Below are 17,364 nucleotides of genomic sequence, written 5' to 3'. Positions count from 1 at the left end.
TGGTCCCTACGTTGGATTTATTATTTTGCAATAGTGGGCAGCTATAGCTGCAGACTTCAATCTACAGTATATATCAAGCAATTCTACTTTCTCTTGTAATGTCCTGACTTTTCTCTGCTTCTTGGGAGCACTTTCAGCATCACTAGTGGCACTTCATATGGGTCCCATGGTGTTATTCAAAAGTTTATGGTATTGCACTGAACACAGTGAAAAAATATGTGAGAACCATGAGCTCACTTTTTACTATGATACGCAATTTCCTGGATAGACCAACTGCTCATGCGGAGATGATTAGCATTACACAGCTTCTTAAGCGGATACTCACAACACTTGAGCTCACCACAATACCAACAGGAGGTGGCTATGAAATTATTACAGTAATACAGTATGTACCACAGTTAATTTTATACAGTTATGGTTTAATACTGTATCTTTACATTTGTTTACTTTTTTCTTGATTGCAAATGGCAAGTAGGTCTGTGGATGTGTGGATAAATTTTGATAAATTTCAACTTTTTATAATAGATTTGTTTATATTTTATGGTAGCAAATGATCAAAAGGCTAGTACCTACATATATTTTATGCATTAATGACATGCCTAAGTTTTTCTTAATTTTTTTTGATATTCCTAGGCTATGCAGTTTGTCTGCAAGTTTCTGCAAATTGTCACAAATCTCAAAAAATTTTTCCAACATATTTATTGAAAAAAATCTACGTTAGATAGACATGTACAGTTCAAATCCATGTTGTTCAAGAGTTAACTGTAATGCATTCCTCTAAGAAAAGTTTTCCATTTGTCATTAAAAGAAAATGGCTTTGTTCAAACTCTAGCCAAAGAGTTTTATAGTTATAACGCTCTGCTGAGCAATAGCTTCCCACACTGGTATGTTAGGGCTCAGGGGATGAGGGGGTGGGGCTGAGAGGTAGCAGCTCCAAGACCAGAAAGTTCCCAAGGGGAAGGGTGACCTGAGACTCCACCCCTTCTAGAATGTTCATGCAGCTCCTTTGGCTGTAATAGTCTACTGTATCAGCTTGAGCCAAAAGCTAATGAGCTTAAGGTAGAGACAGCAGTCCTTCTGAAATGTCTTTTCCTCAAAAGGAGAATTTGTGTCATCAATTTGTCCTGTTCTCACAGCCCCCACAAATCACTATCAAGTGTAAACCAGCTGCTCAATAAACATTACAACAAAGTAACTCATGAAGGAGTATGATGGTTAATTTTATGTGTCAACATGACTGGATCATGGAGCATCCAGATCTTTGGCTAAACATTATTTCTCCGTCTACCTAGGAGGAGGTTTCTGGATAGGATTAGCATTTGAACAGGTGGACTCAGTAAAGCAGGTTGCCTTCCTCAGTATGGGCGAGACTCATCCAACCCAGTGAGGGCATGCATAGAACAAAAATACTGAGAAGGGGAGAATTTGCACTCTCTCTGCCTGACTGTTGAGCTAGGACATTGGATTCCTGCCCTAGAACTAGGACTTACACCACTGACTCTCCTAGTCCTCAGATCTTCAGACTTAGACTGAGCTACACCACCAGCTCTCCTGCATTTCCAGCTTGCAGATGGCAGATGTTGAGGACTCCTCAGCCTCCATAATTGTGAACAAATCCACTCTGTAATATATATGTAATATATAATACATATAACATATTATATGTAATATATAATACATATTTACACCGTATATTTTATATAAATATATAAATGTATTCATTATGTATTATGCACATATAGTTGACCCTTGAATAACATGGCATTGAACTGCAAAAGTTCACTGTTACACAGATTTTTTTCAATTCACCTGCACAGTTCAATTGATCTGTGCTGTTCAAACCCAAGTTGTTCAAGGGTCAACTACACGGTTGGGAATCTTAGGAATCCTTGTATTCAGAGGGTCAACTATAGTTATAAGCAGTTTTCAACTGCTCAGAAGGTCAGTGCCCCTAACTCCTGAGTTGTTCAAGGGTCAAATATACATATATATCTCCTATTGGTTCTTTCAGGAGAATCCAAGGAGCTTTGTAGTGAAAATGGTACATGGGTTTAGAGGCAACACACCAGAGGAAGGGGAAAAATCCAACTTCGGGCAATAGAAAAACAAAACAAAAATCTCTTCAATTAAAACAGATGAAAAGAATCATCTTTGACATCTGGTCATTTCCTCAGAAATGGGTGGGTCACACTTAACTTCCTGCTAAATAATTTAATTTGATCTATTTGTTAAGATAAATGCAGCAGTAAATTAACACCCAAATCTAGATTTTTCCCTAATCTGGATTCTGAAGAATATGCTTTGTGGTGGTCCCTCTGGTCCCCAAGTTCCAGATAATTACACACAAAAAAATATTTGACCACAATATTAGCTCCTTAAAAAGGATGCTTCTGGCATAGCTTTTTGGGTCCATTGCTATGTTACTGTTTGCTCCACTCCAAATTTAAGAAAACTGTGCTGGTGATATGTCTTTTTTTTTTTCTCTCTCTTCTGTTTCCTGGAAACCTCTTGACACATTCCTGAATATCTACAAGTCTATTTTCTTATTCATATAAATTCAACATAGTCTTTTAAAATCCCTCTTTTATATCAGATTTTTATGTGAAAAATAATTAAGCATGGTATTAACTGGAAGATATAGTTTGAAAAAACTAGTCAGCTCTAGATTATCCTAAAGAATTAACGACAATATTGTTTCCAACTTCAACTGGCAGATCCTAAATTAAGTTCCTCTTAGTTGGCATGTTCAATATGTTCCTCTTACAGATTAAAATCTTATAATCTGAATATACTGAAAAAAAAAAAGCAACACCTCCTGACTTCCTGTTTAGGCTGGTGGTCTACATCATGTTAATAGAGAATGAAAAAGCTGGACGCTTTTGATCATATAATGTCAAGTTCTAAAACAGCCCTGGAAAGCATTCTAGGTCTTTTGGGAATATAATATCTTAATAATAACAATGACAAGGCATATATCCCCATTTATTTACGTCTTTATCATAGCAATATTTATAGTTTTCAATGTGAATGGAGGTCTTTCACATTTTTTGGTCAGATATATTTCTAAGTACTTTATATTTTATGGTATTGCAAATGTTGATTTTTAATTTCAATTTCTAATTGTTCACTAGCATATAGAAATGCAATTAATTTTTGTACATTGCTTTGCATCCTGTAACCTTGATAAACTCACTTATTGGTTTTAATACCTTGTTCGTAGATTCCATTGAATTTTCTACATAGACAATCATGTCATCTGTGAAAAAATACAATTTTATTTTCTTTCCAATCTGGATATCCTTTATTTTGGTTTCTTGCCTAATTGCACAGTCTAGAATCTCCAGTACAATATTGAATAGAAACATCCCTGATTTGTTCCTGACGTAAGAGGGAAAGTATTCAGTCTTTCACAATTAGGTATGATGCTCATGGTAAGGTTTTTATAGATGCCTTTTATCTCATTGGGGGTTTCCTTTATTCCTAGTTTGCCTGAGTTTTTATCAGAAATAGATGGTGGATTTTGTCAAATACTATTTCTGTATTGAAGTGATTATGCAAATGTTAAATCAACCTTGTATTCCTAGGATAAAAACTATGACATATTACCTTTTCATTATATCATAGGATTCCATTTATTAAATTTTGCTTAGAATTTCTGAACCTATGTTCACAAGGAATATTGTTTTGTAGTTTTCTTTTGTATTTTATTCGTCTGGCTAGGATACCAGGATAATTTTGGCACCAGGGTAATGTTGACCTCATAGCACGAATTGGAAAGTATTCTCTCCTCTTTGAGCCTTTGGAAAAGTTTGTGTAGAATTGATATTATTTCTCAAATTTTGGGTAAAAATTGCCACTGAAGCCACTTGGACCTGGATTTTCATTATAGGAAGGTTTTATCTATTTCTTCTTGAGTGAGCTCAAGTATTGCTTTAAAGGTAACTCACAAATTATGGGTTTTTTAAATTCACTTGTCACAATATTATTGACTATATTCCTTTTCACTTGTTCTCTTTTCCCCCCACTCCATCCCCCAAAAGATGGTAACCATTCCTTTGGTTTGTTTCTATGAGCCTGATTTTTTGCTTAATTTTTCTTTCAGATTCCACATATGAATGACACCATATTTATCTTTGACTTATTTCACTTAGCCTAATAACCTCTAAATCCATCCATGTTGTCTCAAATCACAAGATTTCATTCTTTTTTATGGCTGTGTAATATTTCAGTGTGTACCACATCTTTAACCACTCATCTGTCAATAAACACCTAGGTTGCTTCCTTGGTTATTGTTAGTAATGCTGCAGTAAACATAGGTGTGCATATATCTTTTTGTTTTCTTTGGATAAATACCTACAAGTGGCATTGCTGGGTTGTATGATAGATGTATTTTTAGGTTTTTGAGGAACCTCTATATTGTTTACCATAATGGCTGCACCAATTTGCAGTTCCAACATGCACAAAGGTTCCCTTGTCTTCTCATCCTCACCAACGACTTGTTGATTTTTTGAGAATAGCCATCCCGATGGGTGTGAGGTGGTAGCTTATTGTGGTTTTGGTTTTGATTTGCATTTCCCTGATTAGTCATGATCAAATGACTTTCTAATTTCTCTTTAGATTTGTGTTCTTGTGAACATTTCCAACTACTTGGAGATTTTCCAGGATGTTATTGATTTCTAATTTAATTCCATTGTGGCCAAAAACGTATTTTGCATAATGAATTTTGAATTTGAGATTTTTTTATGGGCCATAATATGGTCTATCTTTATAAATGTTCTACATGCACTTCAGAAAATTTGTATTCTGCTGTGGTAAGGTGGAATATTCTATAAATATCAGTCAGGTTAAATCAGTATTCAAGTATACTATATTTTCAAGTTTATTATATTTTTGCTCATTTTCTGCAACTTGTTCTGTCAATTATAGAGAAGTACTGAAATCTCTAATTAAATTGTGTATTTGCCTATTACTCCTTGCAGTTCTATTAGTTTTTGTTCTATGTTTTAAAGCTTTGTTATTAGGAGCAAAAACATTTAGGATTATGTCACTTACATTCATTAATTGACCATATTATCAGTATGAAATAACCTTAATTCCTCTTATTATTCTTTGTTTTGAAATCTATTTTGATATTAATATAGCCACTCCAGCTTTCTTTTGACCAGTGTTAGCATGATACATACTTTTGTCTTTACATTTCTTGGAAGGCAGAATATAGTTGTTTTTATTTTTTTCCATCCAATCTGACAATCTCTGCCTTTTAATTGGAGAGTTTGAACTATTTCTATTTAATGTGATGATTGATATGGCTAGATTTGAGTATATCATTTTACTTTTTATTTTCTATTTATCCCACCTGTTTCCTATTTTACCTGTTTTCGGTCATTTTTTTGGATTAATATTTTTTATGATTCCATTTTATATTAAATAGCTACAATTTGGTTAATTTGGTGGTTGCATTAGGATTTATAATGTACATCTTTATAACAGTCTACGTTCAAATGACAGTGTATCATTTCATGTATAATACAAGAAACAACAGTATGCTTATAGTATACTTTTTCCTTTCTGGTCTTTAAGCTACTATTGTCATCCATTTTACTTTCACATATATTATAAAGCCCACAATATATTATGACTGTTTAATGACCTTTTAAAGAGGTTTGAGTAATAAATCATAAATTTACCCATATTGTTACATTTCCAGTGCTCTTCATCCCTTTGTATAGATCCAGATTTCCATCTAGTATCACCTTCCTTCTGCCTGAAGAACATCTTTAACTTTTCTTGTAATGCAGTCTCCTGGTGATAAAGTCTTTCAGCTTTTACAAGTCTGAAAATGTCTTTATTTCCTCATATCTATTATTTTCTTTTCAGTGGTGTTTAGTCTACCATTAAGCCAATCCATTAAACTTTCAATTACAATAATTTTTATTCCCAGATTTCCATTTGATACTTTCCCCAATCTGCTTGGTTTTTACTCATGCTCTCTGATCCTTCTTTTTTAAAACATATTTCATATTGTTTGGTAACTCTAATATCTTAAGTTTTTGTAGGCCTGCTTCTTATTTCCATCATTTCTGCTTGCCTATTTTACCTGTTTGTAATTGATTGTTAACTTATATTCCTTGACACTATCTCTCACTTCCTCTAGATACAATCTGTTTTGCTTCTGCAAGTCATCTGGAAGACACTAAAAACTTGCCATCACTTTAAATTTCCAGCTTGAAGTGCTGACCAAACTCTGGGCCCAAGAAAAGATTCACATTAAGTTCACAGACACCACCTCCAAGTTTGGCCATGGTTGCTTTCAGACCGTGGAGGAGAAGAAAGTATTCATGGACCACTTTAAGACCAAATTACAAAGTAAAGAGCTTAATGTTAGGAAAAGATTGTACAGCTGGTGGGATTTCAATAAAAATTATTTTCCAGTGGAAAAAGAAACAAAAATAAGTAAACTTTTTAGACTACGTAGGTTGTATGAAGAAACCATCTCAAGGGCTGCTTGTGGTTATATATATTCTCTCAGGGAGGATGTTTTCTCTTAGGACAGGTGATCATCCTTGCTATCCTGGGGAACAAGGGAGGTAAGGGGGTAGGCATACAGCTTTATTCATGATTCACTCTTACTCTTTTTGGGGTCTCAACTTTATGGAGTCCCCTATTAGCCCATCCACTTTGGGAAGGGGCCCTCAGCTTTGTCTACTATTAAAATGCCCTTGCCTTTACCCCAGGCTATGAAAAGCAAAGTTCAATTTGATATTTGGTAAATATCCTAAGGATAAAGCGTTTGGGTTTCTATTTCCATAAATTGTTTCTATTTATTTAGTCTTTGAGACTACTTTATTTGCAGCTCATTGGTACATTTAAATATGGTTTTTGATATGTATTCCAGAAGCTTTAGTTGTTTTAAGTTGGTCCTTATCAGCCATACAGCTGGAAAAAAAAAATTCTTTCAACTTGTTCTTTAACAGTATACAGTATTCAGATAGCCCTCCTGATCCAGAGGCAGGAGAGTGAGCACACACACTTGGAAATGAGGTGGCCTGAGATCAAGCAGTGTGAACTCAGTAGCTCATTTATACTCTGTGCCTATTTCCTCACGAGACTGATGTGAGAATTAAATTAGGTAATATACGAACAACACTTAAAGCAGGTGGTAAGTACGATAGGAGGATATCTTTTTATTATTACGTGAAAAAGTTGTAATCATGTGCCTGTGTTAAAAGCATACATCTTACCCAATGGTCCCTTACGGTATAGAGTTAGTACACTCTACCATGTAGTAACCCATACCCCTGTGTTTACACTGACAGGGAGAAATCAACTAAGAGCTATTCATTGGATGACAAGCCCAGCTACAGTCGCAGGCCCCAAGTCCAGAGCAGAATGCTAATGGATGCTTATCTAAGAAGATATGTCATCATCATATAAGCCTGAATGAATACAGTCCTTTTACCATTAAGAAATCTGAAAATCAGCATAAACATAAACAAATATGACTAGAAATTCTGTATTTTTATGGTGGACAGTCATCATTTGCCCCAACAGCCATCTGAAGCCAATAATCTTGATTATTAAAAATCACAAAGTTGTATAAATGTTCTCCTCCTTTTCGAAAACCATGTTCATTTTCTCTCCATGAAACAGGACTGTCAGCAAAGCCTTGAACTGACAACGTAAGCCAAGGAGCTAACTTTGGTTCATCAAAGTAGCGACTGAAAAAGAAAGATAATTCTTAACAAACAGAGAAAGTTAGGAATGTTCAGATTTTTTTCTTATTTAGGATAAATAATCTTTCTGATGTTCCAATGAAGCTTAGATCTTAGTTTTTATTTATAAAAATAGGAGACGCAAATTAAATTCCTGATGCTATATTGTGAATTCAATGGTTAACCAATATATACACACACAACAAATTTCAGCTTATCTTATCCTCACTGCAGAAGATCATATAAGATTCAAAGAACAAAAAAAATCCACAAAGTGTATGAGTAGTTTCCCTCCCTTTAACAGTGCTGTTTTCAGAATCTCTGTAACTGAAATGCAGCAAAATAATTTATCAGATTTTTAAAAATTCTACCTTCTTGAGGAAAATCAAAGTATAAACTAATGAATGTGAAAAAGAACGCTAGGTTTAAAAAGGAACACCCTCAAGATTTCAATCTTAGACATTTTCAAAGTGAAGACCGAGAAGATATTATGCTTATTTTGTAGCCATTTCAATATGGGATTTGTGTCTCCTGACATTAGATACAATTTAGTATTTTATTTCTATAATACCTCCCAAAATGAAAAAACTAATACTGCTTTAGACGATCCTTGGCATATTACTGATACCCAGTGATTCATAGGATGTTAGAGCTGGAACAGATTTTAGATATGATTTGGATTCAGAGATCGTCAACTTCTTTTTTGCACCCCATTTTAAAATGAAGCATTTTGCAAAACTCCAATATTTAAAACAGATCATCATGTTCTTCAAAGGGTATCGCTATTTTCTCAAGTGACGTAACTTCAACTGTGCCAAAATGGTTTGGCGCAGAACAAAAAAAATGACCAGTTTATTTTTGAGAAGCAGTTAAGCTCTGCTCTTCGTTTTTTCATAAGGACAAGTACATGGCAATAGAATTTTCCTATCACCAAAAACAATTGTTGTTTAAGATGATAATGTTACTACACTGTGAGTCCAAGCAAAGTAAAAGAAAAAGGGGAAATGAGACAGGACCCTGAAATCTGGAACAGTAGTACTGCCCCTAAAGTGTCACGTCAGCACAGATAAGCAAGATACAAAAGGCAAAAGGTGCTCTTACCACAGCTGTTCCAACAAGAGACATATCTTCTCTGGAAGTATGAAACCAATGATTGTACACAAATAAGCTTTTGCCACCACTGTGCTTGGCTGAGGACAGCAATAGGTTGATATGAAATTATTAGGCTCATTATTTCTGTCACACATACAAAAAAGAGAAAGCACAGTTATATCCACCACATGATCACTTTCAAAGTATTAAGCCCCTATTAAAAACAAGAAGCCAGCCAGAGCCCCAGAAGCCCCAGGAGCTCTCATACGCACAGTTCAGCATTACTGAAGACGGCGCCCAGCCAATCAAGGAGCTCCCCAGCACTACAGGACACCTCTGGCTTTCCCCTGAGCTCACTGCTCTGCAGTACTGGGCACTGCAGATCTGTCATCGTGCTCACTGCTATTTTTGGCTGATGCTCCTGAATTCGGTAATTGGAAAAGTATGACATCATCGTTGATTCTTCTACACCTTTAAAACAAACCATATAAGGCCATTTGAATATTGTAAACAATTTCCATGAATCCCTAAAACTACCCCATCCTATCTGAGAGTTAAAGGAAGCAGGTAGGATTAAGAAAGACTGAAGTTGTGCAAAGCTATATTCAAATTAAAATAATTTAAGCTGCTTTCAGTTCCTTGTGCCAAAGTTCTATAAACATTCATCTTTCATGCTTTTCCTGGAAAAGCCTAATACTTTCAGATTCAACCCACAGTAGTTTCATTTGCTGTATAAGAAAATTTCGACTTAATAGATCCAAAGGCCTTACTTATATACAAATGAAATTAATGATTCCTGCAGATAAAGGAGCATATTTACACAATCTCTATTAAGGAAACTGAAGAGGAACTGAATAGTGATAGAATCTCATTTAAGCCTGTCTTTGAAAATCCAGTAACCCAGTGTATTTTCAAAGATTCCCCAACAGCCTTGGAAAACAGAAATAGTGGCCCTCACTGGAGCAAAAGGCAGGCTTGCTCACTGTTCAGTCTAATGGAAATGTCTCCTTTCCTTCCTCCAGGGCAAAGGTCAGTAGGTTTACTACCTAGTATAAAAGATTTGAGTTCCTTAAGCTCCCAGTTCCCTTTCTGTAACATAAACCACTGTATGTGCCAGCATCACCTGGCCCACTGTGTATCACTCTGTAGGAACTTGGACTTGAACTGGTACAAATGCTAATACTCTAGTCACTGAAATTGCTATAATTAAGTCCTCTGTCTCTGACCCAGGAGTCTCAAATATCTTCTGCCAGAATCCATGAGACTGTGTAGGCTAACTTCTTAGCTTGCAACTGGGGTAAAATCTCAGACCTTTCAGAGTTCCTGATAAGCACTCAAAATAATTAGAAATCTTAGGAACACAAAGCCCTCCAGAACCCAACGCATAGATAGTCCTCAATGAAGACTTCATGTGACTGAAATATGAGTCTGTCTCTCTGCCCTTTTGTATCTCTACCGTAAGTCAGAAAACACTGAAGTATTACAGACCTAGGACTCATACAAACAACGTGGAGCACCCAGTGACCAGAAACTTCCCATGAGGCGTAGACTGATGGGCATATCTCCAAAACGGACCTGTGTGCTTCTCTATTCTCTAAAAGAGAGTACTAGGCCATCGGAATTGTAACGATCTGATTCATTATAATCTTGTGATAGGCCAAAAATGCACTTCTGAAAGAAGCAAGGCATATGGCAATTTTAAGTAGATTAACAAGTTTGGTGACCGTCAAACTTCAAACTGAATTAAATTTCGTGTTCTAATCAGCTAAAACCTGCAACAAATTTAATCTAAGCTTTAATGGTATGTCTGATTACTACTGTGCAATAATGAATAAACAGTTTGTGTATATAACTATCATTGATATTATTTTAAAACATTACAGCCAAGGGTGTTTGAGATAAGCTGGAGGAAGGAAGGGGAGAAACAGATAAAGGTTAGTTGCTCTACAGCCACTCTCAAGATCTCTGGATCTACATAAAACCCAACAAGATGGAGGCAGATGGCTGCATGCATATATTATCCTGAACTACGGTTCTCGGGGATGTTAGAGGTGCCAAAGCAGCTTCCTTAATAATGTTTACAAGTATATGTACATATAATATCCCTGACAATAGAGATGAATCACCATTCAACTCTCCATTACTCCCCTTCAACAATTAACAATCGAAATCACTACTATTTCATAATTTAGTCTTCATACCTGTATGATGCCATGCCAAAAGAAAATCAAATTTCAATGGCTTCTTTTCTTTGAAGGACCAAGATATTCTTTCATACTTCTTAGAATTCAAGTTAAAGGATAAGTCCATCAAATCAATGGAAACAACTTAAAAAATAGAAAGAGAAATAAATACTTCATTCATATAAATAGCTTGCACTATGGAAAAAGTATTATATTTAAAAAATCAGAATTTTTGTAACTTTATGTATAGTAAAAATTTTGTTCTTGCACTCTTTTTGGATTTCCAAATCAAAACTGTCTTCAGGGACATTTCTAGCATTGAGAGCTAGACAGATGTTTTGTTTTTTTGCTTTCGATTTTATTTTATTACTACTTTCAAGTATACAGTACATTGGTTAGACATTTATATAGTTCATGAAGCAATCTCCAATTGCTCTTTCTCTCCTCTGGCTCTACACATAGACATTACATTAATGCTGACTGCATTCCCTATGCCATGCTCCCCATCCCCGCCATGCTCCCCATCCTCATTACCATGTATCAATTACTAATTTGTATTTTTTTAACCCTTCACCTCCTTTTCCCAGCCCCCTAACCCCTCTCCCCTCTGGCCATAACCAGATTGTTCTCTGTATCTGTGAGTCTGTTTTCGATTAGTTTATTCTTTTTGTTCCTTAGATTCCACATATAAGTGAAACCATATAGAATTATCTTTCTGACTTATTTCACTCATATAATAACCTCTAGGTCCATCCATGTCGTTGCGAATGGTAGGATTTCATTTTTTTTAATGGCTGAGTAATATTCCATTGTATATACGAACCATAACTTCTTTATCCAATCGTCTGTTGATGGATGGGCATTTAGGTTGCTTCCATATCTTGGCTATTGTAAATAGTGCTGCCATGAACATAGGGATATCCAGATCTTTACGAATTACTGTTTTGGTTTTCTTTGGATAAATACCCAGAAGCGCAATTGCTGGGTCAAAAGGTAGATCCATTTTTAGTTTTTTGAGGAACCTCCAGACTTTTTCCGTAGTGGCTGAACCAATCTGTAATCCCACCAACAGTGTATGAGGCTTCCTTTTTCTCCATATCCTTGCCAACACTGTTGTTCTTTGATTTACTGATGATAGCCATTCTGACAAGTGTGAGGTGGTATCTCATTGTGGTTTTAACTTGCATTTCTCTGATGATTAGTAACCTTGAGCATCTTTTCACATGTCTACTGGCCATCTGTATTTCCTCTTTGGAGAAATATCTATTCTCCAATAGAAATATCTATTTTTTTAATTGGATTGTTTGTTTTTTGTTGAGTTATATGAATTCTTTATATATTTTGGATATTAACCCCTTTTCAGATATATCATTAGCAAATATCTTCTCCCATTTAGTTGGCTGTCTTTTCGTTTTGTTGATGGTTTCCTCTGCTGTGCAAAAACTTTTTAGTTTGATGTAGTCCTATTTGTTTATTTTTTCTTTTGTTTCCCTTGCCCAAGGAGATATTAATGGCAGATGTTTTAAATTCATATATTCCTAGGTCAAAGACCAAGGGCACGGATGTCAACTGTAATCTACCTATGGATGTGGCAGCCTTAATTATTGATACTCAAGCCAGACAATGACAGTAGAACCACAACTCTTCACTCATAGGTAAATTTCTACTAGTAATCACAAAGACTTATGTCAAATCAAAGGAAATTCTTTATTAAGAAAGCTGTAGACTCTTACCTTGGGTCATTACTTTGAATTTTTGACTCAAAACATAAATATCTAATGAACCATTCCAATTCTATGATCTTTATAAGATGCAGCCTACAGCTGAAGAGAAATAGTTATAACAACAGCATTATCTCATCCTCTCTGAGGTCCAACTGAGAGCCCCTGAATCAGAAGCTTTAAAGACAAGGAAAACCCATACTTTTTCTGAACAAAGAGAATAGAGGCAATTCAAACAATTAAATTTAAATTGCTATAAAGAGATTACTACCTTGTTAGAAACTGATGGAGCAGGCATAATACTTACTAAATTTCATTATTTTTCTGCCAGAATACTGAGATGGATGACCTTGAAGTCCAGTTTCTTCATAAGTGTCTTTATCCAGTGATAAAATTAATTTCCCTAGAAATTGAATAATCCCCATAAAAGAGATGTCAAAAATGACTTATGTTCTCTGATTAAAAGAAAGCAAGGCAAATTGAGCAGTTTGATATCAGTGCAATAAATTCATATAAAGATCTTATATATAATACAAAGATGTTATTTATACATACATATATCTTATTTATAATACAAGGGCATTGTTTGTACATTATACATACAAAGCTATTATTTATAACAGTGAAGCTAGAAATTTATATGTGTCTACTGAAGAAGAAATAAATAAGTTTTTGTACATTTTTTCTTTGGAATACCTTCAAGACATTAAAAACAGTATGTCAGAACTATATGCACTGATATGGAAAGATGTCTATGATTATATAGCTTGGGGAAAAAGCAAATTGAGAAACAATATAATATGATGTTATTTATGAAAAAGTACTTTTATGTGTGTTTATAAATTCATATAAAGTGTCTAGAAGAATGGACACCAACCTGTTAAAAATAGTTTCCTCTAAGGGGAGTGAGCTGGAGAAATGGGGATAAAGGGGGGGGGTACCTTTACTTTATAAACATCTGTATGATTTGACTTTTTTACAGTATATATTTCTTTTGTAATTAAAGAAGTAAAAATTCATTGTTGTTACCATTTGGCAGCAGGGCAACAGTATTATCTTCATCAATATTTGTATTGTAAGTTAGTGCATAGCATGAACCTGTAAGAGAAAGCCCAGAGGAGAAATTAAGACTTGAAAATGAAAATCACACCTGCAAAAACTTAGTGGATTATTTTTACATGATAATAAATATTCCAGATCATTGCTCCAGCTCACTCAATAAACCTAACACCTGCCAATGCTAGCCTGGAGGACGTAAAAGGCCAAGCACAGTTAGTCCAATCCCCTGCTGAAGACCTCTTTGTGCAAGTTGACTAAAATCAAGCAGAAAATGGACTCGGGATGGAGCATGTGCCTTTGGGGATGCTGGCAGAGAGGCACTAAGTAGAATACTAGGTAAATGTACACACCTGTGAGGTAGAATTCCAGGTTAAGATTCAAAATGTGCCAGGAACTTGTATAAAGATAGGAAAGCTACTCAATTTCTCCCAGGCTCAATTTCCTCACCTGTAAAATGGGGATCACAGAGTTGTTGCAAGAGTTTAAACTGGGTAAAGTATGTAAAAGTGCCTACTATAGCCAGTGTCCACACTACTTACAAAGTATTATCAAACTTCAAAACAGATGAAAGGAATAATGTTGATGAGACCGAAGACAAGACATCCAGCTTCATAAGCAGCTCCAGCAACATCAGAATGAGAGGAGCTACAAGTAATTAGGATCCTTTACAGCTCCACTAGAAAGGATGAACATGGATCCTGCAGCAGGATAAGTAAGTGGCTTACTTACTTATAAGTATAGTAACTTATGTAGTGAGGGTGGGATCCCTAAAGACTTTCTGAAATACAGTTTCAAACAAGTGGCTCCTAGAAAATAATTGGAATAAATCAATCCACCCAGCAGATATGAATGGGAATGGGGTGAACTAAGGAGGAGAGTCACAAAATCTAAGCAGAAGATAACAACGAGTACCTGGCTCTGTCAACAGCTGCTGTGACTGCCTCAGGAAACCAACCTTTTGAGACAGCTGCTGTGAGAACTAATGGGAGCACAGTGTTCTCTGCAGCCACATACCCAACAGCAGTATATCTGAATACACAGATCAAACGACTTTCCTCTCGATTAACTTTTAAGATGAGGGATACGCTCATGTTACAACATCCCCATGCAACACTTGTAGACAACTGTCATCAGAAACCATCGCCTAGTGAGAAAGAGTGAGGTGGGAATACTGAGGGATTGGGAGAGTGATATAAGAACTTAACCACATGGACTATCTCCATAGGTCCCATTTCAAGCTAGAAAAGCACCACACTCCCTCATATGGCCATGTTCATGGACACCACACGGTTTTTCTTACCTTTCTTTACAAAAGTATTGATGAATTCATGTGTAATTAACTCATGAAGAGGTAAATTCTTCACAAAGTAATAGGGTCCAGTTTCCATGACCAGGTTTTTCAGTTCTTTTGATACTATCCCACATTCAGGAATCAGAAATGAAACCTATTGGAATGAGTAATATAAACAAGTCTTATTTTCATGTGGATCAACACCCAGGTTTTGGGGGACGATGTAACATCATGAAAGCTGCTATTTCTCCACAGATTCATACAAAACTCTTATAAATTAACTTACTAATCTCAGGAAGAGAAAAATCTGACAATTCAAGTTTTTCACTTCTGTATTCAAACAGCTCAGGAAAGAGAATGAGCAAACAACTTTAAAGGAAAGGTCTTGCTGATATTTTACTTTTATAAATAAGCAATGTGTTTTATATCCTGTTCCTTTTATTACTCTAATTTTTAGGGAAATATAGGACAATTGAATATCCCTAGATTTGTTTATCCTTGCACTAGCCTTGAATCAAAGGAACTGTTGGGAATAAGGAATTTATCCCTTCAGAACCAATTTTTAAGAGGTTAGATGGAAGCAGAAGTGCTCCTGGATGTTTCTGTTTTATAGACGGAAAAATTCTACAGATCAGTCCTAGCGAGTTTAGGTATACATCCCTGACTACTGTCTGTATGAGCTTTCCATCCAAAGCACAGATGTTAAACCTAACGGGTTAAACCCAAAGCGCCACACTGTGAAAATCGCTCTCCCAAAGCTTGAACACACCAGTATGTTCCTGAAGAATCAGAGTCACCACTTGTGTCTCTGAGAAACTGGCCACTCAGGCCTGAGTGGAGATTAGGCTGATCAATTTAAAATGCTAAAGGCTGAAACCATTATCATCTGAAGGCTGATTTTTTTGGAAGCCTGGCCACTGAAATGGGTTGGTTATTCTCCCCTACATTCAGCCGATCATGGATAAACTAATAATTAACCTCACTGAGGCCTCGACTTCCACATTCGCGAAAAAGACAACCCATGAGAGTGACATTTTCACGAAGCAACAGCCAATATTACCACTCCCGTAAAGCTCTTAATCTGTGCTTGATAGCTCCGCCACCACTGCGAACTTCCAAAAGCTGCCGAAATAGGGCACTTTGCCTTGAGGACACAGAAGACATCAGTCAGGCAAAGTGGAAAGTTATTCAGATATCAAACCAGTTTCCATAAACAGTTTAGAAAAGCGAGTAGTTTCCTGCGCCTGGACTCGATACGATTCTCTGAAAAGATCCATGGCCACGCGGGTGGGAGAAAGAATTAAGTTGTGGGGAGGAGGAGAGAGCCTGGCTTCGATTCGGGGAAAAAGGGAGTTGTACGCGGCCGGCCAGCGGCTGCACTTCGCAGCTGTCCTGACTCTGTCTCTCACGTCCCTCCCGGGGATGCACTGCACCTGGGCCGGGAAGGGAGGAGTAGCGTGCTAGCAGCGCTTCAGATACGGCCAGGCGCACACTGCCCTACCCCCATCCCCCAAGACCAGATACCGCCCCGCGCCCGGCGCACCCTGGGAGTTGTAGTCCTGCAGCTCACCAAGGAACCAGCTCCGAGCGGTTAAGAGACTACAGCTCCCAGGACACCCGGCGAGGACCCCCCCGCCCCTCCAGTGCCGAAGGCGGGCCCGTCACGCCAAGCAGAGTATGGATCTCCCCAAGCCTTTTCGGCCCGGAGACCAGGGCGGCAGAACTCACTCTGTAGTTGTGATAGTGCGTCTCCACAAGATGCCTGTGGCGCGACTTGTCGTGGCGGAAGTTAGATTTCTCGCAGACCAGCAGGTGCCGGGGTACCTCTCGCAACCTGCGCAGGGTGGCCATGCTCTCCCGGACGCAGGCCCTCCCGTAGCTTGACGCCTCCGGCTCCTTCTCGCCCCGCCCCTTGAGCATGCGCATTGCGGCCAGGCCGCTCTCCTGGAGGCCGGCCCCCAGGTGGGGGTGGGCTAGCAGTGCTGCGTCCTAGGCTTCTTTGGAACCAGAACAGAAACTGTTTGACAAGTACCTGACTCTTTAAATTCGTTGCCTAAAATGGAAGTACCTGGTACCTGGGAACCCGGAACTTCTTTCAAAGTCACCTGTCTCGAAATGCCCTCCGTCCCTCCTAACTGCTGTCTTGCCATAAATCCTTCCTCTGAGAGCACCCCGCCCCCCCTTGGTCTTTCCCAAAATGTTAAGGAAGTTTGTTTAGGAAGGTCATACACAATTTCTGTTGTCCGCCCTACAATAAGTCGCCTTGGAAACCAGTTTTGAGATCCCTTTTAAAGTATCCTTCCGGA

General features: G+C 37.2%; 1 protein-coding gene across 4 annotated transcripts; it reads right to left on the bottom strand.

The window, feature by feature from the left end:
* Positions 1 to 7,159: 7,159 nt before the first annotated feature.
* Positions 7,160 to 16,979, bottom strand: RPP40 (ribonuclease P/MRP subunit p40). Of its 4 annotated transcripts, none has more exons than XM_039869416.1 (8): positions 16,787 to 16,977; positions 15,068 to 15,212; positions 13,738 to 13,806; positions 13,016 to 13,111; positions 11,006 to 11,131; positions 9,077 to 9,275; positions 8,814 to 8,948; positions 7,160 to 7,718 (listed from the first exon to the last, which is right to left on the bottom strand). In XM_039869416.1, exons 1-8 carry the CDS (start codon positions 16,907 to 16,909, stop codon positions 7,520 to 7,522), a joined length of 1,092 nt encoding a protein of 363 aa, XP_039725350.1. In that variant the 5' UTR covers positions 16,910 to 16,977; the 3' UTR covers positions 7,160 to 7,519. The 4 variants fall into 4 exon arrangements, with proteins under 4 accessions (XP_039725350.1, XP_039725352.1, XP_039725353.1 ...); XM_039869418.1 differs by lacking the exon at positions 16,787 to 16,977 and adding an exon at positions 16,492 to 16,574; XM_039869419.1 differs by lacking the exon at positions 16,787 to 16,977 and adding an exon at positions 16,119 to 16,470.
* Positions 16,980 to 17,364: the final 385 nt, after the last annotated feature.

The sequence above is a fragment of the Pteropus medius genome, unplaced genomic scaffold (genome assembly GCF_902729225.1).
Source record: "Pteropus medius unplaced genomic scaffold, Ma_sr-lr_union100, whole genome shotgun sequence".
Taxonomy (NCBI): domain Eukaryota; kingdom Metazoa; phylum Chordata; class Mammalia; order Chiroptera; family Pteropodidae; genus Pteropus; species Pteropus medius.
Note: the sequence above shows the minus strand (reverse complement) of the source record. Positions and strands in the feature narration are given on the sequence as shown.

Coding starts and splice junctions, on each gene's coding strand:
- RPP40 (XM_039869416.1), bottom strand. CDS start 16,909: ATGGCCACCCTGCGCAGGTTGCGAGAGGTACCCCGGCACCTGCTGGTC. Junction 13,807..15,067: donor CAATACTTTTGTAAAGAAAG/GTAAGAAAAACC, acceptor TTTCTCTTACAG/GTTCATGCTATGCACTAACT. Junction 9,276..11,005: donor TTTGGCATGGCATCATACAG/GTATGAAGACTA, acceptor TTTGTTTTAAAG/GTGTAGAAGAATCAACGATG.